This window comes from Alligator mississippiensis, chromosome 9 (genome assembly GCF_030867095.1).
Source record: "Alligator mississippiensis isolate rAllMis1 chromosome 9, rAllMis1, whole genome shotgun sequence".
In the NCBI taxonomy this organism is placed as follows: Eukaryota; Metazoa; Chordata; order Crocodylia; family Alligatoridae; genus Alligator; species Alligator mississippiensis.
Window position 1 is genome coordinate 41,132,998 of NC_081832.1, and position 25,140 is coordinate 41,158,137.

Below are 25,140 nucleotides of genomic sequence, written 5' to 3' on the forward strand. Positions count from 1 at the left end.
ACTCCCTCCTCTTCTTCTCACTATTTTTAGCCCTGCAAGATTCTGATGTTTCAGACTTCAACTCCATAACAAGTGTATGTATTAGAAAGCTCTTGCTGACCTAAGACTAAGCATCAATTATGCTAGAACCCAACTCAGGGTGATTTGGGGGGCAGAAAGCATGCTTTATGTTGTGGAGAAGGAAGAAAATTTAGTGGGCAGGCTAATTTTTTTAAAACTGAATACAACTATTTTGGGAGTTGCTCTGAGGATTGGAATTTTAAAATACCAAGCAGAGTCCTGAAAAGTCGATCAGTGAGCAAGTCAGCTGATGCCAGCAAGGATATCTAATGATGTATATATTATCCCATGCCTGTATATTTATTTCTCAGAGCAGCTGTACATAGATGCAAACCAAAGCAAAAACAGAATCAAAACGTGGTTTCAGTTTGATTTAATGAAAATATTGTCCCCTCTGGTAAGCATGTTATCCAAAATGTCAGTGCTGACCTACTTTGTGGGGCAATTTCCAAGTGATTCACAGGTGGGGGTGGGGAGCAACATTAGGTCAGTAAATGCGCGCACGTGTGTGTGTGTGTGTGTGTGTGTGTGCGCGCATGCACGCGCATGCGCGTTTGTGTGTCTACAATGCAAAGTAACTGTGTCAGGCAATGGCACCCCAAATACTGCACTGCTCTATGCAGGCTATTTCCTGAACTGGAACCTTTGTACCTCAGAGACAAAGCATGGAAAAAACGTGCCTGGCCAGCTGTCTCTCACCCTTAGGCAATGCCCAGGGCACATGCCCCATTTGCCCACCCCACGTTACACTACTAGTGTAACTGGTGAGTGACAGTGTTATTTCACTCACTAGCAGGAAGCAAATGTGGCTGCACTGCTCCAGTTTGGGAAGCAGTGTATGCAGAACCTCATTGTGTATTTGAGGGCACTGCTGCCTAGTACTGCAAGTCTGAAGTGTGATAAAATAGCCGCAGTCAACTGCACATTGGATAGAACAGCAAATATTCAGCAAATACATTCATATGCAAAACTGTTCTTGCTCATGACTATGGCTGCATATTCAAATGATCCTCACAGAAACAGCACTTTTGCACCTAACTCTGACCTGAAAAGATTTATGCTCAATTAAGCCAAAAAAGTAAATTCAGGCAATTCACAACCTGATTGCAAATGTTCCACAAAAAGAAAAAAAGCTAAATGTAACAAATTATTCACAGTGCATGCAGTTGGTAGCAAATACTAAATGACTGTGCAGTACCTGGTGGTACTGCACAGTCCAGAGGGCACATGAGTCATTTCTTATTCTATTGCACAGTAGCAATAACCTACTGTGTAGTAAGTAGCCTGTTGCTACTGCGCGTTAGTGGCAGTGTCTCTCCTTTAGTATCAAGAGTCCAATAACACATGAATCAGAGGGAGAAAACAAAATATAACTATTAAGTAGAAAATGCTTCTAAAATATTCCCGATAGTTTTTCTGTAGACAAGAATATCATTTATCTTAGCTAGGTCCAAGGTTTTTAAATAAATGGTGCCTCATTACAAAGTTTTTCCCCTCTCTTACCTGCTGCTATATGAGGTTGATGGCCCAGTGTAGAAGGCAATTTTAACACTGCTTCATCACTGACAGATTGAACAAAACCATGATTTGTACAGCACTTATTTGGCTCAGTGCTAGTTTGAAAGTAGGGGCCCAATTCATAAAAGTGCTCGAGCATGTGATTAAATGCATCAGTTTGCTGAACTGGGGCCTAAAATAGCAAGCACAGTTCAAATCAAGGTTCCCTTTAAGTGGCCTCTCGGACATTCAAGAGGCAACTTTGTGAATGTGCAAGGATACAGTGTGGGTATCTATGCTCCTTGGTGGCAATTTCAGGATCAGCAGTAATGTTCACTAGTACGAAACAATGTAGGTCTCTCTCTCTCTCCTCTTCTATAAGCACTAAATGCTGATTCCCTGGCATCACCTGCCTTGTTGGCTCAGAAGGAAAGAACCTATTTAAATTCTCAGACTCATATTCCCATATTGTCTATCATTATGCTGAGAATGAGGGTATAAATTAATTTTATTTTGACTATTTAAATGTTATCATCTTCAGTTTAGTTTATCTGGGATGGGGAGATGAGGAATTTATTTGGTTTGTACTGTGTTTGTTGCTAACTGGTGTTTTATATTCACCTACATGCATCTAGAGATTATGACAGCTGCATTTGTTATAAATCAAAACATAACTAATGGTATTTTAAACTAAGTAAACTGGCTTCCTCTTTCTAACTAATCAGATTATTTAATAAATTAAGAAGCTTTATAGCTGTGGCAGTGCTAATCTTATTGGCTGCATCCACACAAGCACATGTGTATTTTGTGGTGTCTCAAAGGCTTTTGAGGCACTGCAAAATGCACCCAATGCACGATTTGGTTTTCCACACTGCAAATATGCAGCGTAGAGCCAAATTTAGATTCCAGGAAATCCTGGTATAAAAAAAAAGCTCATGGAAAAAAGTGGGGTGGCGCATGTGGTGGCAGAGTATGCCACCTAAAACAGGAGTCTGGCTGGCCAAAGCCACACTCTGGCTACTGGCCAGGCTCCTTGCTCCCAGATTGCCATCATTGGAGCCCTGTGAGGCCTCTAGGATCCCAGGTAAGGCTGCTGGGGCCAGCCCAGGTGCTGGCCCCAGGCTCCCTTACTTCACCCAGAGCATTTTTCCCCATGCTAACCCCACATGCAGGAACGTGTGCTGGGGCAAAAAGTAGCAGCATGAATTTGTGCCGCTGCTTTTTTCCCCACAGCATCCGTATGCCCCTGCTCCTGGGGATGCAGTCATTGAGTGTTTTCATGGGACTTTGTATCATGAATTGATGAGCCTATTTCTATTTTCAATAGAAATCTTTTTGCTTCCCTATACCATCTCTCCTTATGCTTCTGAGGCTGGGGGGGGGGACACACCAGTGTGCTTAGTCCTCTTGTGATTGCTAATGTACAAACACAGAAAGTTAGGCCCTGTTTTATATATCTTACAATCTCAGGGGATGGGAAACAAATTAAAAAGAGTTACAATGGGAAGGGACATATCACAAAATGGCTGACATGAAATTGCTGTTTGTATGCCCACAATTACCCTACAATATGTAAAAGCTAAATACAGGAATCTTACCACTGAGTAAAAATGGCTAACGTGCCACTATTTAACTTTCATCTACTGTGGAACAATTGAGGATAACCTGGTAAATCTCACCTGTAACTCATTTCATTTGACTGAAAGTCTGTACCCTAATTATAGAATGCATGTGTTTTTGCTTATGGGCATGTCCACACTGGAAAAAGAATTAGGCCCTTAATGCAAGTTACTTAACTTTTGTTAAAAGTAGGGGTGCACTGATAAAGATTTTCTTGACCAATACCGATAGCCAATGATTAACCAACTGTATCAGCTGATACCAATCTGAATGCAGCCCAGGGGCCAGATGTGGCCCACCAAGCCATTCTATCTAGCCTGCAGGGCCCCTAAAAAATGTAGAAAATTAATATTAATCTGCCCTGGGCTGCCTGCCATGCGGCCCTCAATGGCTTGCCAAAACTCAGTAAGCATCCCTCTGCCCAAAATAATTGCCTGCCCCTGTGATAAGTGATGTTTAGTAATAGTGCAAGGCATTTTAAACTACTGACATAAGTAACCATTTTTTGTCTGTTTTGCATCAGGGAAAAAATCTGAGCACCACCAGGCTAAAACATGAGAGGTTCCCTCCTTCTCTAGCATCTAAAACCTCCTAGTTATGGCTTTTGCTTGGCTACAATTTTTTGACTTATTCTTGTCCAGAGTTCATACATATAGGGCATGTCTGCACATGCATTTAAGTGCACCTAAATTTAATGTGCATTAGCTTACTGCACATTAAGTGGGTTTAAGCAAGCATCTACATGTGTAGACTAAAGCGCATTAACGTTGTGTGTTGACTAACTTGTCAGTCGACACAAAGCATTAATTTGCTTTAACGTGCCTACATGTTTCTTAATGTGCTTTACTATTTGCACCTAATTTTGATCCCTGCATAGGCACAAATAGCCTACATTTACCATTTCTAATGCACATTAAGTGTACATATGTGTAGATGCATGCTTAATGCACATTAACTTAGGCTAATGCTCATTAAAGCATCACGTATAGACGCATCCATAGAGTTCATACATATAGAGCCAAAATGCAGCCTACTGTACATGTTCATTGACCACTTGCATTAGTAATTATATGACCCTTGTTGACTATTTCTGTGTAGGAGTCATAGACTAAACTAAACACAAGATTATAAACACAGAATAAACCATTGTAATCATCTAGTCTAGAGCTGTCCAACTTTTAAGCAGCCAGGGGTTGCACTGATGGGGACTATGGGCCCCAGGGGCCACTCACTGCATGCTCCCCTCCCCTGCTGCACCGAGCAGTTGGGCCCTCACCCTGGTTGTACCATGTACTCAGGCACCCCCACCCCTGCTGCATGGTGCACCCTGTCATGCTCCCTCACTTCAAGCTCCCTAGCTGTAGGCTCTCCCACTGCATAGTGCCTCTCGGGCACTCCAGACTGCACCAGGATGAACCATCCTGCCTCTTGGAATAGGGAAAGGGAAGCTCAAAGGAGAGGGAGTCTGGAGATTTTATCTGTTTCTGCAGTTGGAGCAATAAGGGGAGTGGGGCTGGGTGCAAGCCTGGGGGCCAGAATTTAACTCCTTGTTGCCCACATATGATCAATGTGCATTAGTACATTGTTGTTTTTATCCTGACCTTCTGTTGTTTTTATTCTGACCTCCTATATAACACAAACCATAGGACTTCCCTGAATTAATTGCTGTTTGAGCTGCAACTGTTCTTTTATGAAAGGAAAGAACAATCCAGTATTGATTTAAAGATGGCCAGCCAATGATTGATTATCCATCATAACCCTTGGTCAATTGTTCCAGTGGCTTATTGCTTTCATTGGTAAAAACACAATGTTATTGTATAACAATTGTTATTTCTAGTCTGAATGTATCTAGCATCAACTTCAAACCACTAGATATCGTTACACCTTTGTCTGCTAAGCTAAAGAGATCAGTCTCAAATTTTGACTCCCCATGTAGGTACTTGCTATGATCAAGTCACTACCAAACTTTTGCTTTGATAAGCTAAATATATTGAACTCCTGGAATCTCTGTCAGGGGCATGTTTTCTAACTTTTCATGATTCTCATGACTCTTTTCTGAAACCTCTCCAATTTATCAATAATCCTCCTTGAACTATGAACACTAGAATTAGTGACAAAATGGGTGTGTACAAATGTACCAAGCCGACTTAAGGTGACTTAGCTAAGTCAACTTAACTAAGTTGACTTAAGTTAAGCCATGTTGGAGCATACACATGTACAGCTCCTTGACATGGTGGCAGCCATCTTGTGAGCTAAGTCAACTTAACTAATGCGACTCAAGATAATACACCTCAGAAGTATATTATCGTGTACCGCATTTTAGTTGACTGCTCCACATATCTGTGTACACTCTGATAGTTAAGTTGACTTTAAAAAGTTAAGTTGGCTTAACTGTCAGAAAGTTAGTAGCGTGTATGCACGCAATATGACAGCAACAGTCACAGCACTACCAAACATAATGCTGAAGTAATCTTGTACTCTCAGACAGATTCTCCTGTCTAAGCATCCCAACTCCCATTCTGCTCAGGATTGTTCCTTGGAGGTGAGGCTTGAACCTAAAGCCAGGGCTGGATAAGGAAGTAGGGATAGAAGAAGCTTGCCCTGTTTCCCATGTTATATCTATTCTGTAGATAAACCAAGAAGCCCTATTCCAGAACTACCAATCTGACACCTTCTACCAGAATTGAAACCAGTGAGAAAAACAAGAAAAACCTGCATATCTATAGAGGAAAAGAAAAAGAATCACTCACCCGCTAGTTCCAGGTCTCTGGGCCTGAGAGAAGCGCCAGTCAGTATTAGGCTGTGCTTGCTGCAAGGGAAAGAAAAGTGTTTTAATGTTTCTATTCTTGTTTTTAGATATCAAAGCAACCTGGTCCAAGATTATTCCAAAGTGAAAATCCAGCTATGCTGAAGAAGGGCTGTATATAGATAAAAGAGCATAATTTAAAAATGAAATTGAGCAACAAGAGAAGTATTCTTTTTCAAGGGAAACAAACCAACCAGGACAAACAAACAAAATAAACAATGAGACTCTGTCCCTTTCCCTGTTCCTTTCTTTCCATAATATTTCTGAAGCAAGATTTTTGCTAGGAAGCATAACAGAACAATTCAGGGAATAATTTTCCAAAAGCGGGTTGGGAAACCAATCTGTGAAAGAAATGAAGCATATGATAAACTGATGACATCAATTTAACTTGAAGAACTCTATAAATGTAATGAGCCAGGGAGGAAACAGAGCTAATTGACACTGAGAAGGGTATGTTTAAATGGCAAAAGGTAGAATAATATCAGAACTTCCTAATCTATCCTTTCTCCATTTTTTAAAATGCCTGAACCCAATCCTGGCTACAGTGTCTATATTTTGATCAGTCTCTTCCTGGATGCTGTTGTCCTTGATGAACTACAATATAGTTTTCTGTCCATGGCAAAAACAGTTTGCCTTTCACAATAACATGCATTATTTGTTTAGGGGACACAAGAGACTACAGACATAACAGCACTCTAAGAAACTTGATTATTGGTCTTGTATTACTTTCCACCCACATTGTTTTATTATCAGACAATGGACAGTTTGTAAATAAAGAAATACATGAAACAGCTTTGTCTATTTCTGGTTTGAATCAACTCTTTGTGAAGAAAGCTAAATGGCAGAACTGTTGATCTGAAATACAACTAGTTCTAAGAATCATTCTAGCCATGTTCTTAATTAACTTGGGAGTAATAATGTGCTACTTGAAACACTGCAAAGATTTCTCTTGGGCCATGCTGGGAATGAGCAGTCTCGGCTCTATAAAGCAGAACAGCAGCCATACAAGATAATACAGCCTGTACATGCAATTAGTAAAGAAAATGGAAACAGCTGACCTAGTTTTTCATTTCACAGAAGATTTGATATCACTAATTTACTTTAGCATTGGTGATTATGGTAAAGAAAAGCAGAAGGATAACTGCTGACTTCCCCAAAACATCATTGCTGTATAAGTTGTGTATAGACTAAATAGTAGATAAATAAGAACTATATACTCAGTCACACACAGAGGTACAAAAATATATGCATATATTATTGGCCACTAGTTTTTTTAATGCATATTCAAAAATGTATATAAACAAATGCACAAAATCATTTTGTAAAAAAGGCCTCCTTACTTATTTTCTAAAATGATGTTCTAATTGTTACTTTCCATTTTAGGACAGAGGGTTACAGACATAAATATGATTTTAAAGCTGAATCCCAAATTATCAAAACAAGGTGTCTAAATAATTGGGTATCTAAACAAAAGTAGCTTTTTTCAGAGGTATTAAGAATCCCCACATTGCACTGAAATGAGAGGGAGATGTGAGTGCACAGCATATTTTGCAATGGAAACATGTATTTAGGTACATTAGTATGGATTTCAGCACTTCACTTTAGGCCTCCCAGTTTAAAGAAGTCTGGTATGGTCAGCAGTTAATACTACACCCATATCATCAACTGATAATTTCTATAGCACACCTGTAAAATATTGAAACGAAGAAGCTTGTTTCATAAACCACTGTGTTCCAAGTATAGCTTCTTATGGTCCATAAAGTGGCAAAAGTTAAACATGAAAATCTTTCACATACAATTAATAAGGCAACGTATTAATCTAAAAACAACAACACACAAAAATGGCTTTAAATGTCATTGAAAAAAAATCAACCCAAGTCCCCAAACCAGCTACTGCTAATGTAGGAGCTTTCATTCTAGTGGTAGATGCTATTTACACCTTCACCTCCCCTGCTTCTTGCTAGATGGGTGATGGCAGTAGCTGTTCTCCAGGAGGCTGCTAAGTGTATTTAAAGGACTGGAAGAGAATAGTGTGTTAACGTGAGTATTTATGGATAGCTGCACTAACAGACAGTACAACAAGGCACAAATTAATCTTACCCCATCACAAGGACTGGCTAAGGTGCTGCCCACCTGCTCAAAGGCAGCCATGCTCTCTCCAGTAGAAGAATGGCTGAAAGGTTTTATGAAGAGGAAGTCACCTTGATCAGACATTGGAGACAGACAAGATTTGTAGCATTGTGCCTGGGAAACGAGGCCAGTTCCTCCAAGGCCTGGTTTCAGCTGTCCACGGAAATATGTGGTGGGCTCATGTCCAGTCCTCCTGCAACAGAATATGTTAGGCCAGCCCACAGCTCCAGGGCTAGCTTTGAGACACTTAGCACCCAAAATGGCTAGCATCGCACATACTACCAGAGAGATGGCCACCAAAGAAATTATGAGATAGAGGGTTAAACTGGAAGCTCTGGATTGTGATTTAGGAAGTTCCATGGACTTGGCAAAGTCTTGCAGGCTGTTCTCTTCCAAGGGGATGAGGAGAGTAACTGAAGCTGACAGAGAGGGAGTCCCATTATCTTGCACCAGGACCACCAGCCTGTGGGACAGGCTCAATTCTCTGAGGGTCTGAGTTACTCGTATCTCCCCTGAGTACTGCTCTACACTGAAAGGACATGGCTCACTGCTCTCTTGAAGCAAGTAAGACAGCCAGGCATTGTGACCACTGTCAGCATCAACAGCCACAATTTTGGTTACCAGGTAGCCAGGTTCTGCAGAGGCAGGGACAGCCTGCTGGAAGGCAGAACCCTCCGGAACTGAGGGATAGATAATGGTGGGAGCATTGTCATTCTGATCCAAAACAAACAGGTGGACTATGGCCGTGCTGCTCAGAGGTGGGGACCCAGCATCCTTCACCTCCACAGGCACCTGGAACACTTTCTCCTGTTCATAGTCTAAAGCTTGCAAAGTATAGATGGTGCCATTTTCCTGGTTGATGTGAAAAAAGGTTGATAAAGGTAAATCCTGGCCTCCATGATCCACAATGGAGTATGACAGCTTGGAGCTGCCACCTACATCAGGGTCAGAGGCTGATACAGAAAAGATGGATGTCCCAGGAAGTGTGTTTTCCTGCACATGAGCTGTATAGGAAGGGCTGGAAAACCGTGGTGCATTGTCATTCACATCAGCAATCTGAAGGAAGATGGTTTTCTGTGTGGAGTGCTGAGGGGACCCAGAGTCTGTGGCTCTCACTGTGATGTTGTAGCCAGCAGCTTTTTCCCGGTCCAAAGGCCCATCAGTAACCACAGAATAATGCCCTTTGAAGGAAGTCACCAACTTAAATGGAAGGTCTTTAGTTATGTGCAGATGGACTTGTCCATTTTCCCCGGAGTCACTGTCCTTGGCAGCAATGAGTGCAATCACAGTGCCCAGGGGTGCATTTTCTTGTACTGGGCTGGACACGGAGGTGAGCACAATCTCTGGGCTGTTGTCATTGACATCAACCAGCTCCACTCTCAAGTTGCAATGACCCTCCATTGCTGGGGAACCCTTATCTCTGGCCCGAACTGTGATCTCATAAGCACTGGATTCCTCGAAATCCAAAAGGGCTTTGGTTCTGATCTCCCCTGTGAGAGGGTCTAAGCTAAATTGCCTGGGAAACTTATCTGGAGCGTTATTGCTGGCTTTGAAAGAATATTCAACCTCCCCATTGGGGCCTTCATCCAAATCTGTGACATTCACCTTTGTAACCAAGGTGCCCACTGGCAGATTTTCTTCCAGATAAATGGTGGAAATGGGAGGTTCACACACAGGAGAGTGGTCATTGGCATCCAGGATATGAATCGTGATCTGGGCAGTGCCTGATCTAACTGGATTCCCACCATCCAGAGCAGTGAGGGTCAAATGATGGGCAGCCACCTTCTCTCTATCCAGGGATCTCTCAAGTACTATCTCAGGCATTTTAACACCATCCCCTCTCACGCTTATGCTCAGGGCAAAGTAATCACTGGGGCTGAGTTGGTAGGTGGAGATGGAGTTGGAGCCCATATCCGGGTCTTCTGCTACCTCGAGGGGCAGCCGAGTCCCAGGACTGGCGACTTCGCTGATCTCCAAGGAGACTTCCTGCTTCGGGAACTTGGGGGCGTTGTCGTTGACATCCAGGATGTCCACCTCCACGCGGTGCAGCTGCAGGGGGTTCTCCAGCACCAGCTGGAGGTGCAGGGAGCACGTGGCGCTCAGCCCGCACAGCGCCTCCCGGTCTAGTTTCTCATTCACAAGTAAGACTCCGCTGGCCAGGTTCACCTGGAAATACTCGCGCCCGCCTTCGCTGACCAGGCGTAGATTGCGGGCGGCCAGGCTCCGCACGTCCACCCCCAGCTCCTTCGCTAAGTCCCCCACAAAAGAGCCCGGCTCGCGGTCCTCGGGCACGGAGTATCGAGTCTGTGCAGGAGCCGGATCCGGCAGGGAGAAGAACGCGCCGAGAAGCAGGAGCTGCCATTGCAAACTCCGTCCCCAGTGCATGCCGAGCCGCGTCTGGCGGGCGTGTGAGCGCTGCAGTCCGGCGGCGCCGCCTGCCCCCGGCTCCGGACCGACCGCTGCGCCGCCGGTTCCGAGATCCCCGGAGCCCCGTTCTCAGCTGCTCCCGGGTGACCCGAAAGGGCGACGCGGCTGCAGGAAGGCAGCTGGAGCTGGAGCTGGGGGTGGGGAGCCGATCACAAAGGCACAGTTCAGCAGCTCATTGGCAAACAGCGGCGCAAAGTCGGCAAGCACTGGAGACTGACAAGCGACACATCGCGCCTCCCAGCAGCGTCGCCCCTTCCCCAAACCCCCTCCCTACCCCCCCGCCGCCCAGCCTGCTCCCCTTGCCCCAGGCCCGTCGCTTCCACACCCGCAGGGAAGACGTCCGGGAGTCACTGACAAATCGAAACCCGGAGCCCCGCGTGGACTGTCAGCTCCCGCCCGCCAACAAATCCGAAATTGCAGGTGCTGAGCACTGAGCAGGCAGAGCTGCCGACGAGCCCTGGGGCTTGACATGACCTGCAAGGGCAGGTCGGGGGAGCAGGCAGGGCAGAGCGCTCGCTCCCCTCCCCCGGCCGGGCAGGAGACAGGCTGCCTGCACCGAGCGGTATCCCGCGAGCGCCTTCAAACCCTCAGACTACTTGAGTCTCCTGCCTTTAGGACCTAGGCGTGAACTGGCAGGCTGCGGCTCACGGGTCGGGGTCTCTGACCAGGCTGGGTCAGCTTGGGGGCGCCGGAGCCGCAGGGTCAATACTTGATGCTCACCTCACTAGAGTAGCAGGGATCAGGTGCGTTGCTGCCCCAGCTGTTTCCCGAGGGTTTCATGAACATGAACTCGCTGATGTCCGAGACTGGGGAAAAGCAGGATCTGTATCCCCGGGCGGGGGGAGCCGTGGGGGTCACTTGGACACCGATCATGGTGTCCGCTGCGCCGGGCTGGTACTGCAAGTGTCCTAACAAGTGGTTCGGGGGAGGACCGAGTGTGTCCTCCTGGGCACAGCACCCGAGGCCGGAGGACTCCGCGTGGGTCTCACGCCTGAGGCATCGGGCACCCAGACCCACCAAGCCAGCCAAGGAGATCGCCGAGACGATTGCTAAGGAAGCGATCAAGTACAGAGTTATGCCGGGGATGTTCTCGCTTTCTACCGTGTGAGCCCTTAGTCCCCGGAAGGCTTCCGGAACACCCTCCTCCAGCAGCACCAGCACAGTGACAGCGGTGGACATGGGCGGCTCTCCCGCGTCCTTAATCACCACGAGGAGCTCCTGCGCTTCTGCGTCCTGCTCCTCCAGGGCTCTGGCCGTCCTGATCTCTCCAGAGCGCAGGGCCACGCTGAAGAGACCGGCATCCGTAGCCTGCTCTAAGTGGTAGGAGAGCCAGGCGTTCAGTCCGGAGTCCAAGTCCACCGCTCCGATCTTGGTTATTAAGGCCCCAGGGGGAACAGAACGAGGGATCTTGAGCTGAACTGTCGCGTCCCTCCCAGCCGGAGGAAACCGCACGCCGGGTGCATTGTCGTTTTGGTCCGTGACAAAGACGTGCACGACGGTTCTGTTCCTGAGAGGTGGGGAGCCGCCGTCTGAGACTTCCACCTGGACCTGGAAATAGGGGGTTTGCTCATAATCGAAAGAAAGCAGGGAGGAAATTTGCCCATTGCTTGGATGTATGGCGACGTACCGGGAAGGGTCGGCAGCAGGGCCTGTGCCTGGGCCGCTCACAATGGAGTAGGAAAGCCGCGAGTTTTGGTCCAGGTCGAGATCCACTGCAGACACAGTGAGCAGCACTCGCCCAGCCGGGTTGTTCTCCGCCACCATGACCTCGTAGGAAGCTCTCCCGAACCGCGGTGGGTTGTCATTGACATCTGAAAGGGCAACGGCGAGAACGATGTGTCGGGAGAGAGGGGGATCCCCCAAGTCAGCGGCGGAGATGGTGACGTTGTATTGGGGGATGGTCTCGCGGTCCAGTGGGGCACTGGTGAGCAGCGAGTACTGGTGCTCAAAGTCTTTCCGCAGCAGGAAGGGGAGGTCGCTGGGCACCTGGCACTGGACCCTCCCGTGCTCCCCTGAGTCTCTGTCCCTGACATGTAGCACGGCAACTACGGTGCCAGGAGGGGCATCCTCGCTCAGGGAGCTAGAGAAGGAGGTGACAGCTACCTCGGGGGCATTGTCGTTCACATCCGTGACCTCCACCACCACACTGCAGTGCTGCTCCATGGGAGGGGAGCCCATGTCTCTGGCCTCCACTTCAATCTCGTACAAAGCCGCCACTTCGAAATCGACCTTCCCTCGGACGCGGATTTCTCCCGTTTGGTCCTCTATTGCGAATATCTCGCGCAAGGCTTCGGAGTTGTGGCTGCTCAGCGAGTAGCGCACGGCTCCGTTAGGCCCTTCGTCCACGTCCGTGGCGTTCAGCCTGGCCACGAGGGTTCCCAGGGGCGCGTTTTCCACGAGGCGGACGCGGTACGAGGGCCTGTCGAAGACCGGGTGGTTATCGTTGGCATCTAAGACCTGGATAGCAATTCGCGCTTTGCTGGACCTGGGTGGAGAGCCGCCGTCCTCAGCTGTCAGAACCAAGTAGTGGACGGCCCTGTGCTCCCGGTCCAGGGCCTTTTCCAGCACCAGCTCCGGGAATTTGCCTCCGTCTGTGCGCGCCTTCACGTTGAGGCTGAAGTTCTCGTTGGCGCTGAGGTGGTAGGTCTGCAAAGCGTTGGAGCCCACGTCCGGGTCCTGCGCCGGCTGGATCGGGAAGCGGGCACCCAGAGACACCAACTCGTAGATCTGTAACGCGACCTCGCTACTCGGGAACGCCGGAGGGTTATCATTGATATCCAAGATTTCCACCTCAATGCGATACAACTCCACCGGGTTTTCAATTGCGAGTTTCAGGTGCAGAGAGCACCGGTAGTTCTGCCCACAGAGATGTTCTCGGTCTATTCTGTCGTTGACCACTATAACCCCTGTGTTCACATTGACAGAGAAATACTGAGAATCAGAATCAGAAAGTACCTGGAGATTGGCAGCCGCCAATTTTGCCACGTCAGTCCCTAGATCCTTAGCAATGTTTCCCACAAAAGCACCCCGCGTCAGTTCCTCCGGGATAGAGTAACGGATCTGCGCGGAAGCACTCTGCAAAAACAAACAGAAAGGGAAGAAACGCGGGAATCCCAGAAACCAGGCAGACTTTCCTGATCTTCGCATCTCGCTAAAATCCACAGAGGGATGCGATGCACTGCAAAGAAAGCCTGTCTGCTTAAACTCCTGGAAGCTGATCTGTGGTTCTGTAACGCAAACGGGGGTGGGGGATGGGGGGTCTGTGGTCACTGTTTACCTCTCCCATTCATTGTTTTGGGCTCAAATTGACAGATTCTTGTTCGGCTCCGGTGGAAAGGGGAGGGGTGAGTTCCGATCTCCAATATTAGCCTCCTGTTCATTGGCCAAGAGTGTCTTTCCGTTCGTCCAATCAGCAGGCACCTTCCCAGTACAGCAACGCGAGCACCAATCCATGTAGGGAAGTTGACACAGTGCAGAGAAGGCCCTTGCAACCTGCAATTTTTAACCTAGAGACACCAGGCAACAAACAGACAATAGAAAGCAAAGCTAACTCGCCGTGATCGCAGCGTATGTGTCAGCCACGGCGCCTGCAGAACTGTTAGCTGGACTGATGATTTTTCAACAGAAAAGCGTTTTCTCTAAAAACCACTGGATGATCTTTTGAATAAATCAAAACGCTTTAAATTAGGAGCAGAAACCTGCAGCCACTGTCGTTTAGAGTTGAAAGTTAGTTAAATGAAAATAAAGACTAATGCCTATTCCTCTCTCCTTCCCCTTCCTTCCCCCATCGGATCTCCTAGATTAATATGATTTAAGTACTTGTTTTCACACTCCAGGAATTCATAATCATGTTATAAGGTTTTCATTGCTTAAAGGACAATCAAATGAGAACACACAGAATGAAAGAACTTTCTGATTCACACACTAATTAGCAGCCCGTTAGGTTAGAGTGTGTCTGAAGGATCTAATTTACAAGTAACATTTCTAGCGTTATTTCACACATGCCCAACAACCCAAAGAACCCGTTGGTGGTCGAGCGTACTCATGATGCTGACACATTTTTGTGGTTTGTACCCAGACACTACGCTGCTCTATCCTCGCTCACGCTCAAAGTACGTTTTGAGACACAGGGCCACTTGTGGGGAATGAAAGGCAAAAGCACTCTCACCTGGCCGGGTTCGTTCAGTGTATTTTTACCAGGTAGGAAAGCATCAGTTTCCATCGGAAGGGTGCTGGCGGGGGGACAGCTCAAAGGTCTCAGAAACGTGAAATCACTCCTGTCTGACCCCGGAGAAAAGCAGGTCCGATAGCACTGGCTCTGAGTGTCTGAGGGCCTGAGGGTCACCTCCATGTACTTTAACGTGCCATCCGAGTTCAACTGAAGCTTTGGGCTGGAGTGTTTGAAAAAATCCCTGGAGGGCGACTCGCTCAGGCCGCAGCAGGGGGACTCTCTATCTTTTTTCCTAAGGCATTTTGCAGACAGTATGATGAAAGTAACCAGAGAGACCATGCTAATAGCCACTAGCGCGATAATCAGATAGAGGGTCAGGTCAGGTTTAGCTTTGGGATCTGGAAGGAAATCGCGAGCTTTGAAGCTTTCCTCAGATATTTTTTCTTCCAAGGAAACCAGGATGGTGACCGTGCTGGACAAAGCAGGGTCCCCGTTGTCCTTGACTAGCACGAGGATTTTCTGCTCAGCGCGGTCTAAGTCTTGGAACCCGCGGGTAGTCCGGATTTCTCCCGTGTAAGGAGAAACCCGGAACAAGGTGGGATCTGTAGACTGCTGCAGCAGCGAATATGAGAGCCAGGCGTTATGGCCAGAATCTGCGTCTACTGCTGTGACTTTGGTGACTAGGTACCCCGCTGGTGCAGACTGGGGGACCCTTTGGGGCTCTGCAACCCCTCCGCCAATCGCCGGGTACAGAATGGCGGGGGAGTTGTCGTTCTGATCCAGAATAAAAATGTAGACGGTAGTATTGGAACTGAGAGGTGGAGACCCAGAGTCCTGCACAGCCACGGGAATCTGCAAGACACGAAACTGCTCAAAATCAAAAGTGCGCTGGGCATAAATATTTCCGTCGTCCGGGTTAATATGGACAAAAGACGAGGCAGGAGCTTCCTGGATTTCGCTTTCAACTATAGAGTAAGTGAGGCGGGAATTGTCTCCTTCGTCTGGGTCAGCAGCGGACACAGTGCAGAGCAAGGAGCCCGGGGGGTTGTTCTCCTGCAGGAAGGAGTTGTAGAAGGGCTGGGAGAAGCTGGGGGAGTTGTCATTGACGTCGGAGATGTTCAGCAGTATAGTGATCTTCGTGGTTAGAGCCGGGGACCCCGCGTCCCTGGCGGTCAGCTCGATCGTGTACTGGGCAATCTTTTCTCTGTCCAGGCTCTCGCGGGTGATCAGGGAATAGTGGTTGTCGAAGGATTTGATTCTGAATGGCAGACTTGGTGGGATTTCTAGGCTCACCTCCCCGTTGACCCCAGAGTCACGGTCTTGCACATTCAAGAGCCCCACCACGGTTTCCAACGGAGTGTTTTCAGGCACTGGATTCACCAGGGAGGTCATCAGGACCTCTGGGGAGTTATCGTTGGCGTCTTCCACTTCCACCTGAACGACGCAGTGGCCTTCCATTTCCGGCACTCCCTTGTCTTTGGCTTTTATGTGGATTTCATAGAAACCCGTTTCTTCGAAATCCAGAGCTCCCTGAACAGTGATCTCCCCGGTGTGGAGATCTAAGGCGAACAACTTCCGGATTGAGTCAGACGTGTGAACTCCAAAAGAGTACTGTATTTCTCCATTGGGGCCCTCGTCTGGGTCAGTAGCGTTGAGTTTAATGAGCAGAGTCTCCACCGGGGTATTTTCCAGAAGGCTGACCTTGTACACGGGGTGATCGAACAGTGGGGCATTGTCATTGGCATCCAAAACAACCACGGTTATCTGTGCGGTTCCCGACCGGGCAGGGTTTCCTCCATCAAAGGCGGTCAGGACCAGCTGGTGTTCAGATTGCTCTTCCCGGTCCAGAGCACGCTCCAGCACCAGCTCTGGGAAAAGTTTGCCATCTTTCAGGTTCTTTACGGTCAGAGAGAAGTGCGGGTTGGGACTGAGATGGTAGGAACTGACAGTGTTAGTCCCCACGTCTGGGTCCTGGGCATTGTCCAGAGGAAAGCGCGCAGCCAAGGTGGAGGATTCCGCTATCCTCACAGTGCGATGGGTGGTGGGAAACCTGGGAGAATTGTCATTCAAGTCCAGAATCTCGACCTCCAGGCGGAAGAGCTCCAGGGGGGTTTCTATAACGACCTGCACCGGCAGCACGCAGCTCACACTGGCTCCACACAGGCTTTCTCGATCTATCTGCTCGTTCACCAGCAAATTGCCGCTGGCCAGGCTCACGACAAAGTACCGTCTGCTCTCCTCGGACCCCAGGCGCAGCCTGCGACCGGAAAGATCCGCCACTTTTAAGCCCAGGTCTTGAGCCACATTCCCCACCACTGTCCCCAGCTCCGATTCCTCCACCACTGAATAGCGAATCTGCCCAGAGACCCAGCCCCAGACGCACAGCGAAAACAAACCCAGTACTTGCCATTTCCAAGGGGGTTGCCGGGGCCTTCGGGGCTCCATTTCTGAGTTCTCCTCTCTTAGGAGGAGTCTTTGTCCGGTCTCGGCTCAAAAGACGAGCCGGGGTCTGGATATCAGCGGCTAAAATCCCTCGGTTTTCCTCTCCACAGCTATTACAACAGCTCTCAGATTTGCTTGGCTGCAGCAGCGATTGTTAGTCAGAGTAGAGGGGGTGGGATGGGGGAGGAGAGCTGAATCTCAGCCATGGCGCTGGAGGAGGGGAGTAGAACTAGGAAGAGCAGATCCCCGCATCTTAGATCAGCAGCTAATTGGATAACAGCTCCATCCGCTGTCGGCCAATGACAACCCCTCCTAAACCTTTTAAAGGTACATAAACTAGCGCTTCTAGTCTGCGTCAGCAGGACCAACTCCCACAGAATTACGTTTCACAAGCTTTTAGTCATTCGCGTTGGCAGCTAAGTTTAGATGCTCACATTCTGGTTCTCAAGGAAACAGCATGTCTGGGAAGCACACAAGGTACAAACATCCTCACAGTTTCTCTTAAACAACCACAATGGTGACTTCAGCTATCATCCATCTCCTCCGAACACAGAACAAATCCCCGGCTGTGATGCATGCAGAGCTATGGTCTCTGTGATGAGTGGCTTTTTATGCTCCGTGAAAAAGGACTTAGTATAGCTTGATGGCCAGATGAAGACTCCACAGCACATTTTCACTCAGTTGGCAGAATGCCCTCAATATAATTTTTGAGCCGTAGATATAACCAGATAAAAGGTCTTACTTGCTAAACACCCAGTAACTACCACCCCGCAACGCAAGAATCAGGAAACAGTAAGTCACGGTGTCTCAGAGTCACAGGAATAATCCAGTACTCAAAAAGAGAGAAATTATCATTTTAGCAGCACTGTCTGTGAGGATTTCGCTGTAGTTTTACGGAACAAGTGTGATTTTCAGAAACCTACAACTTGACTGTAACCTTTTCAGGACTGCTGCAGGCAGACAACAGTGCAATTGTTAACGCTATTTTATATTCTGCCTTCTTCACCAAGGACTTCGATGTTAAAGCCAACCCCTCACTCGGAACTAAAGGGTAAACGATGTTCTCAAAACACGAGTCACCAAAAAAATAAGTAATCTGTCAACAAATTGACAGCGTCATAAGAATGTGCTAAATCACAGCCTATTTGCAGATTCCGAGATGATTGACATGCAGGAGAGTGTCCGTGTTCCTGGTGTCCTGTGAACTAACCGAGCAGTTGCTTTTCTCTGAATGAGTCTAAAGGGCCTTTGACGAGGATAAAGAGAAAAGGATCTCCCGCAAAGGCAACCGAGAACCTCAGCTTCTGATCCAGTCTGACATTCATCTGAAGATCTCCAAAATGCCTCACCTTTCTACGGAGCTTTTTCCTTCCCAGAGAAGTAGTGCAAGGTGTGTCGGAGCGGCTGTGTTTCTATGGCACTCAAGGCCAGAAATATATGACAAGAACAGCGAAGAGGCCCGAGACCACTGTCAGAGTAGCAATGGGGCACATCAGCAACTGGGAAAAGTGCTTCAAGTCTGGGGTGGGTCCTCCTTCATATTCATTCTCACAGGCGTCCTGGTAAACATGGGTGGCTCCTCACTGTCCCTGACCACGAGGGCTATCTCTGGTACGGGACAGTTCTGTCCCAGGAGGGCTCGGGTGGCTCTGATCTCTCTCGTGCTGGCAGAGACTGAACAGGTTCGCCACCCGCTCCAGCTGGAAAGGGCCCGTGATCCTGGTACTGTAGCTGTGATCTCAATCCTGTCCTCAGATGCTCCGCTCTCCCCCGCCCAAAGTCCCACCTCCTAACCGTAGGCTCATGGTAACGTCTTCACTCAGATTTTGTGAACTGAGCCCTCTTCAGAGCCCCCATTTCCTAGGATTCGTAGCTCTCCAGTCTTTTTATGGACAATGATCAACTTGCGGGCTTTCCGATTACTGAGATACTGAAAGAGAGTCGATCTCCCCATTTTCTCCTTATCTGGTCCCTCGTACTCTGTGTTATTCCGACTGACGCCTCTGGAGCATTTTCCAGTTTAGTACGGAACTAGTTGAAAACAGCTGAGACCAGCACCCGATTTAGCAGGAAACCCGCTGACCAGGGCTGTGATTAGCAGGCGGTGTAGAGCCTGCGAATCCTTGCCCAGAGCCTTTCCCAGCACCAGATGGAGGCTTTCCCTCCACCTCGGGGATTCCTCACATCAAGGTGAAGAATCCGGGCAGGTTCAGCCGGGAGAGCCGAGGGAGTGGGACCCAGTGTGCAACTACTCCGCTCCCTCCAGACGCCCCTGGAGTCACAGACTCGGCAATCTCCACGCGCGCGGCGCGGATGGAAAACGCGGGAGCCTTTCCCGACACCCTTTCTAGAGACCCTTGTCGACGGCAGGGCCCGGCGGCAGCTCCGCGGGCAGCAGCAGGACGTCACTGCGCTCCTCCACAGCCAAGGCGCCGCTCGCAGCCATAGCTCTGAGCTCCCTGCGGGCAGCCGGGAAGAAGCTGCAGCTGTCGAGAGGCCACTTCAGCAGCGACAAGAGCCAAGCCAGGTTCCGGACAAAGGCCAGAGTAGCAGGACCGATGCTGTGTGCCCGCACCCGGGGGAGGAAGACATGAGAGCGACGCGCTACTTTTCCGAGTGTGGATGCGTCCCGGACCAGGACCCCTCCTTGCCCTTCCCGCTGTGCTCCCGCCGTCACAGCAGCACCTGATCTGTCAAACGGCTCCGGCTCCGCCTGAAGCCTGCCAAGGGGAGGCAGCTCGGCAGCCTCCAGAGCTTGAGCGCGCCGTGAGGTGCAATGCCAGGGCCCGGGGGCTTCCTTTGCACAGCAGCCCCGTAGGAAGCTTCGGGGCTGGCGGTGGGAGGGTGCAGTTCACGTCGGAAAGGCTCAGTGCGATGAGTCTGAGATCGGAGAGCGGCGAGGCTTGGCCGTGGGACGCAGAGACGGCCACTGCCCGAGTGCGACTGCAGCGAGCACTGAGACCTGGAAGCGGAAGGCGGGTTTCGCCCTGGAGGGGCGGCAGGACCAGAGGGCGCTGCAGTCTCTTTTCCCCACGCTCCTTTCTCCCCCGGCGCTGCACAGCGCAGCCTCAGAGATGGCCCCACCACCTGGGCTTGAGTCACTTCCAGGGCGTCGTCATTCCCATCCAGGCGCCTGCTTTGACGCTGCAGCGCCCTTGCAGCCCCTCGCTAGCGGTGAAACACTCGCTTGCCATCCCCTGCTTCTGGGCCCGTCGCGAACAGCGTGCTGCAATTACGGAGCGACTACATGATGCCACTTACGTCACCCCCAAAGTGACGGCGAGCGAACGCTTTGACAGACAAGATGGCACCACAGGCTAATCAAGGACAGGGGAATTATCTTTAACATCTGGTAGCTCTGGACTGGCAGAACCCCGCAGATATTCTGCCTGTTTCTCTCTGTCCAAAGCTTTTCCTAGCACAAGGTCCTGAATGAGACGCCCATCACCGCGGTTCCTCACTTCCAGACCACAGTGATTGCTGGCGATCACTTTACACCCCATAGCAATCTCCTGATGGAGAAGGCGCGGGACCCCCCATGTTAGGATCCTGCGCCTTCTCCAGCGGATCCATTGTTCTGAGGACATCGACTCCCAGTTTTCCAAAAGCATCTCTCTTTTCAGGTATCAGGAAGGATTATCACTAACGCCTGTGATCTCCATCGCTTGGTGTTTCGTCTTGGGACCTTCAGTCACAAATTCTAGTTATATCGTACATGCCACAAGGCGCCTCCCATGTATCTGATCATTTAGAAGTAGAAACCAGATCTACTCGGGAATGCTGCTGGTTAGCCACACCTGTGACCTGCAGCTTCCGAACCGGCAAGGAACTGATATCCAATACCTGAACTTTGGCATATTCTCTGAATTCTTCTGGACACAGCAACGGATCTATCCCGAAATGACGTCAAATGGCAAGAGAAAAAAAGAAGCTACCTGCTCCTAGTGATGCAGCTTAATTCCCACCGTTGCCTGAAACAGGCAAGACCTTTCCGGGTCGAGGGTGCTGAATCTTAATAATGATGCCGTGACAATCAAACCGGCTGCAGCCGAAGACAGGCTTTTCTCCTGCTCTCGTTTTCTGCCAGTGCTTCGCCAGCCTTCCCAGGATTATACTGTATTTTCCCGGCTTGCAGGCTCCATTCACTCTGATTTCAGCACCTCATTGGCAGACAGCGCCAGGGGGACTCAGCCAATGAGCAAAGCAGAGGAAATATTAAACCCATAAGATTAATTTGTCACTGCTTTCCCATGCGTGTTACTCCTGCACGTCTACAGAATGCTGAATTTCTTTCTCTATCACTTTCAACACTCACGTGACTTTTTAGTAGCGTGTAGACAATTCTGTATATTCCTCACAAACCACATACCACTCCAGACTAAGAAACCACAGGCTTCAGCCCTGGCAGAGAGGCATGTTTTCTAACTCAGATCAGCCAGATGAATTTACCTGGAAGCTCTTACGCAAGTCTAATTGCAGAAAATCAATTGGTAAAAACTAGGCAAATATCCTACAACATTCATTCTTGACAAATAATATTTTCCAGGTGAAAATTCAATGCTATTTCAAATATAAAGAAATCAAGTGAAACCAAAGGAAAAAAAAACCCACAGAGTTTACATCCCTAGGTCCCACTCGAACCAAAGTAAGCACAACTACAACCCAACTCATTCGGTGTATCTAGTGATGACCATCAAAGTCAAATAATGTAGCCTAGTCCCATTCTCTATCAATTACTTGATAACAAATATAATAGGAAAGATATTAAGAACACTTACTACATACATAATTTACACATCTAGCAAGGTCGTCAGAAAGGAATCCCTACTTATTTTAAGATCCAGTTTTTCCCCCATGTGAAACCACATGCAAAATTATCGTATTCTAATTCAGCCTAGATTTTAGCTATAATTAATTCAGAAGAAAGGAAGATACAAATCTACACCGTCCCCCACGAGATATTACTTTGCACCAGAAAAACAAACTGTTTCTCCTCTGAGTCATCTCAGTTCACGCAGTCCACCTATTCTAATTCCAGAACTGTAAAGTCTGGATTTTCACCTCCACGCACCCCCAAGCATAGCGAGAGTCCTGGGTATGTGGACAGAGGCTGGGGAAAATCGCTAACGCTAACACGAATTAGTTGATTTCCTTTCGAAAGCTTAAAGCTCCAAAATAAACCTTTCCCTTCACGCTTTCATTATACAGAAAACTTAAAAACAGTTGAAGATAGATTATCTGAGAAGAGATTACAGTAGGTCTCAAGTTAACGTTCATACCCAATGCACACCCAGTTGACCAACCAAGGATCCTTCCCAATTTTACCCGTGCGCTAATTCGAATAAATACATTCTTACTATCCGGTTTGCAGTGCTGCAGTCTCAGCGTGTCCTGAACTAGAGGACATTTGCACTAATTCTGCAGCTATTCAATACGAGTAATGTATTAGTGAGAGGGATCCCCCGACCTCATTAGCAAAGCAATAGTTGTAGAGCAAGTAAACCCTGGAAATCTATTTCCGGCTGGCACTAGACAAACCGTCAAAGCCTATCAAACTCACGCCTGACAACTGTGGGCATGGAAGGTTAGGGTCATTCAATATTTCTCTTGTTCAGTAATAGACTAGTAAATCCCAGTCGAACAGAAAGCTGCGGTACAGTTGTATGCGGCCAGAGTCAGTGCCTTGATCTGTGATCACCTCTGTCCGAGAACTGCCAACATGTTAACAAGTAGTGTAAGAAGGCTACGTTACCTGGCAGGGTGCAGAAAGCCTGCCCTGTGCGCCTAATACCTGGTGGTACAGTCCCGGCTCGCAGCTGTTCAGTGTGTTCTGGCAGCTCCCAAGGGGGCTGGAGGCCAAAGGCCTTTTCCCCAGAAAGTCGCTGTGGTGGGAGTTCGTGGTGAGATACATCTGCTGGTAGAAACTCGGGGGCGTGAACCCGCTCCGGACAGCATCGACATGGTTGAAAGGCCCCGGCGTTCTGTACAGAGAGCTCCTGGAGCTGCTGCAAATGTCTCTGGATTGCCTCCATTTGTAAAACTTATAGATGCCCGCTGCTATCACGGTGACAAAGAAGGTCACGGAGACCAAGATCACAGCCAGGGTTAGATAGAAAGTCAAATGGTTCGTTTTGTCACGCGCTGTGGCCAGTTTGGTGGCGTCCGGCAGGGCCTCCTTTGCCCTTTCCACCACAGTCACGGTGACGGTCACGCTGGAAGACAGTGCGGGCTCCCCGTTGTCTTTTACTAAGACGACCAAGGTTTGCATGGGAGCGTCGTCCTCCCGCGGCTGGCGGGCCGTGCGGATCTCCCCGCTGCGCAGCTCCACCGAGAAGAGGCTGGCGTCCGTGGCCGAAAGGAGGATGTAAGACAGCCAAGCATTGTATCCCGCATCCGCATCCCAGGCTATGACCTTGGTGATCATGTGACCGGCGCTGACGGCTGGCGAGATCATCTCCGGGTTGGAAGGCCCGCCGTTTGGACGCGGGTACAGGACCGTGGGCGCGTTGTCGTTCTGGTCTGTGACGAACACTTGGATTGTGAGGTTGGTGGCAAGGGCCGGGATGCCTCCATCTTGGACATGCACCGTCATTCTGAACTCAGGCTGGTCCTCGTGGTCCAGGGAAACAAGGAGGTAGATGGTGCCATTCTCTCGATTAATAGAAAAATACCTGCCCAGGGAGTGGCTCGAGGGGCCGTTTTCCAGGATAGAGTAGGAGAGACGCGAGTTCTGGTGTAGGTCCGGGTCTGAGGCACTGACGTTAAATACTGGAACACCAGGGGAGTTGTTTTCTGCCACATAAACGTCGTACGAGAGTTGGGAAGAGCTGGGCGCGTTGTCGTTGAGATCTGATACTTCCACCAATATCTGTTTCTCCGCAGACAGGGAGGGCGAGCCCGAGTCTTTGGCTATAACGGTGATGTTATACTCAGACTCTTGCTCCCGGTCCAAGGCTGCTTTGGTTTTCAACGTATAGTAATTTTTTAGGGAGGAACTGAGTGTGAAGGCGACTCCATGGGAGAGGAAGCAGTTTACCAGCCCGTTGTCTCCAGAGTCCAGGTCAGTTACGCTCAACAAGGCTATCACTGTCCCGGGAACTGCGTCTTCGGGCACAGGGCTGTACACTGAGGTCACTTGAATCTGCGGAGCATTGTCATTTACATCAATGATTTCCACCACCAGTTTGCAATGAGCTACTTCCGGATAAGGACCCTTATCTTTAGCTTGTATGTAAATCTCATAGAATTTCACTTCCTCGTAATCCAGCTGCCCTTTGACTCTCACTTCTCCAGTAGCAGAGTCCAGCGCAAAGAGTTCTCGCACCTTGGCAGGCGTGTGACTACTGAAAGAGAAAACGATGTCTCCATTGGGCCCCTCATCCAAGTCATAAGCGTTAGTTTGGACAACCAGAGTGTCCCTGGGGGTGTTTTCCCTTACACTCGCTTTGTAGGTGGACTGGTTAAAGACCGGAGCGTTATCATTGGCGTCCAGGACATCAATCTGTATGTTCACACTGGAGGATCTGGGCGGGCTGCCCCCATCCAGGGCTGTAAGGATTAGCTGCAGTTCCTTTTGCTCCTCCCTGTCTAACTCCTTCTCCAGCACCAGTTCTGCATATTTGCTACCATCCCCTCGTGTCTGCACGTTGAGCACAAAATGCTGGTTGGCACTGAGCCAATAAGTCTGCAAAGAGTTAATCCCCACGTCAGGGTCCTGCGCGCTCTCTAGCGGGAAGCGCGCTCCAGGCGTCACCGACTCGCTGATTTCCAGTCTCATCTGGCTGCTGGGGAAACCTGGGTCGTTGTCATTGATGTCCTGGATCTCCACAGCGCCGCTGAATAACTCCAGCGGGTTCTCCACCACAACCTCAAAGCTCAAGGTGCATGGAGAGACAGCCCCGCAGAGCTCCTCTCGGTCTATCCGCTCCTTCACAAACAGCAGCCCGCTTTCCAGATCTGCCCCAAAGTACTTCCTGCTGCTTCCAGA

The 25,140-nt window shown here is 49.1% G+C and overlaps 1 protein-coding gene across 19 annotated transcripts in view; it reads right to left on the bottom strand.

Moving 5' to 3' along the window:
- Window positions 1–25,140, bottom strand: part of LOC102574276 (protocadherin gamma-A4) — a 389,584-nt gene that overhangs the window by 38,067 nt on the left and 326,377 nt on the right. For 12 of the 19 annotated variants that reach the window (XM_059733351.1, XM_059733352.1, XM_059733349.1 and 9 more), the window contains exon 2: window positions 5,928–5,986. In XM_059733351.1, the coding sequence (XP_059589334.1) occupies window positions 5,928–5,986 (59 nt within the window). Of the gene's footprint in view, window positions 1–5,927; window positions 5,987–8,083; window positions 10,755–13,495; window positions 13,753–13,817; window positions 13,842–14,708; window positions 16,969–17,118; window positions 19,887–25,140 lie in introns of those variants that run through there. The other 7 variants (XM_059733359.1, XM_059733362.1, XM_059733364.1 and 4 more) reach the window with 7 other exon arrangements.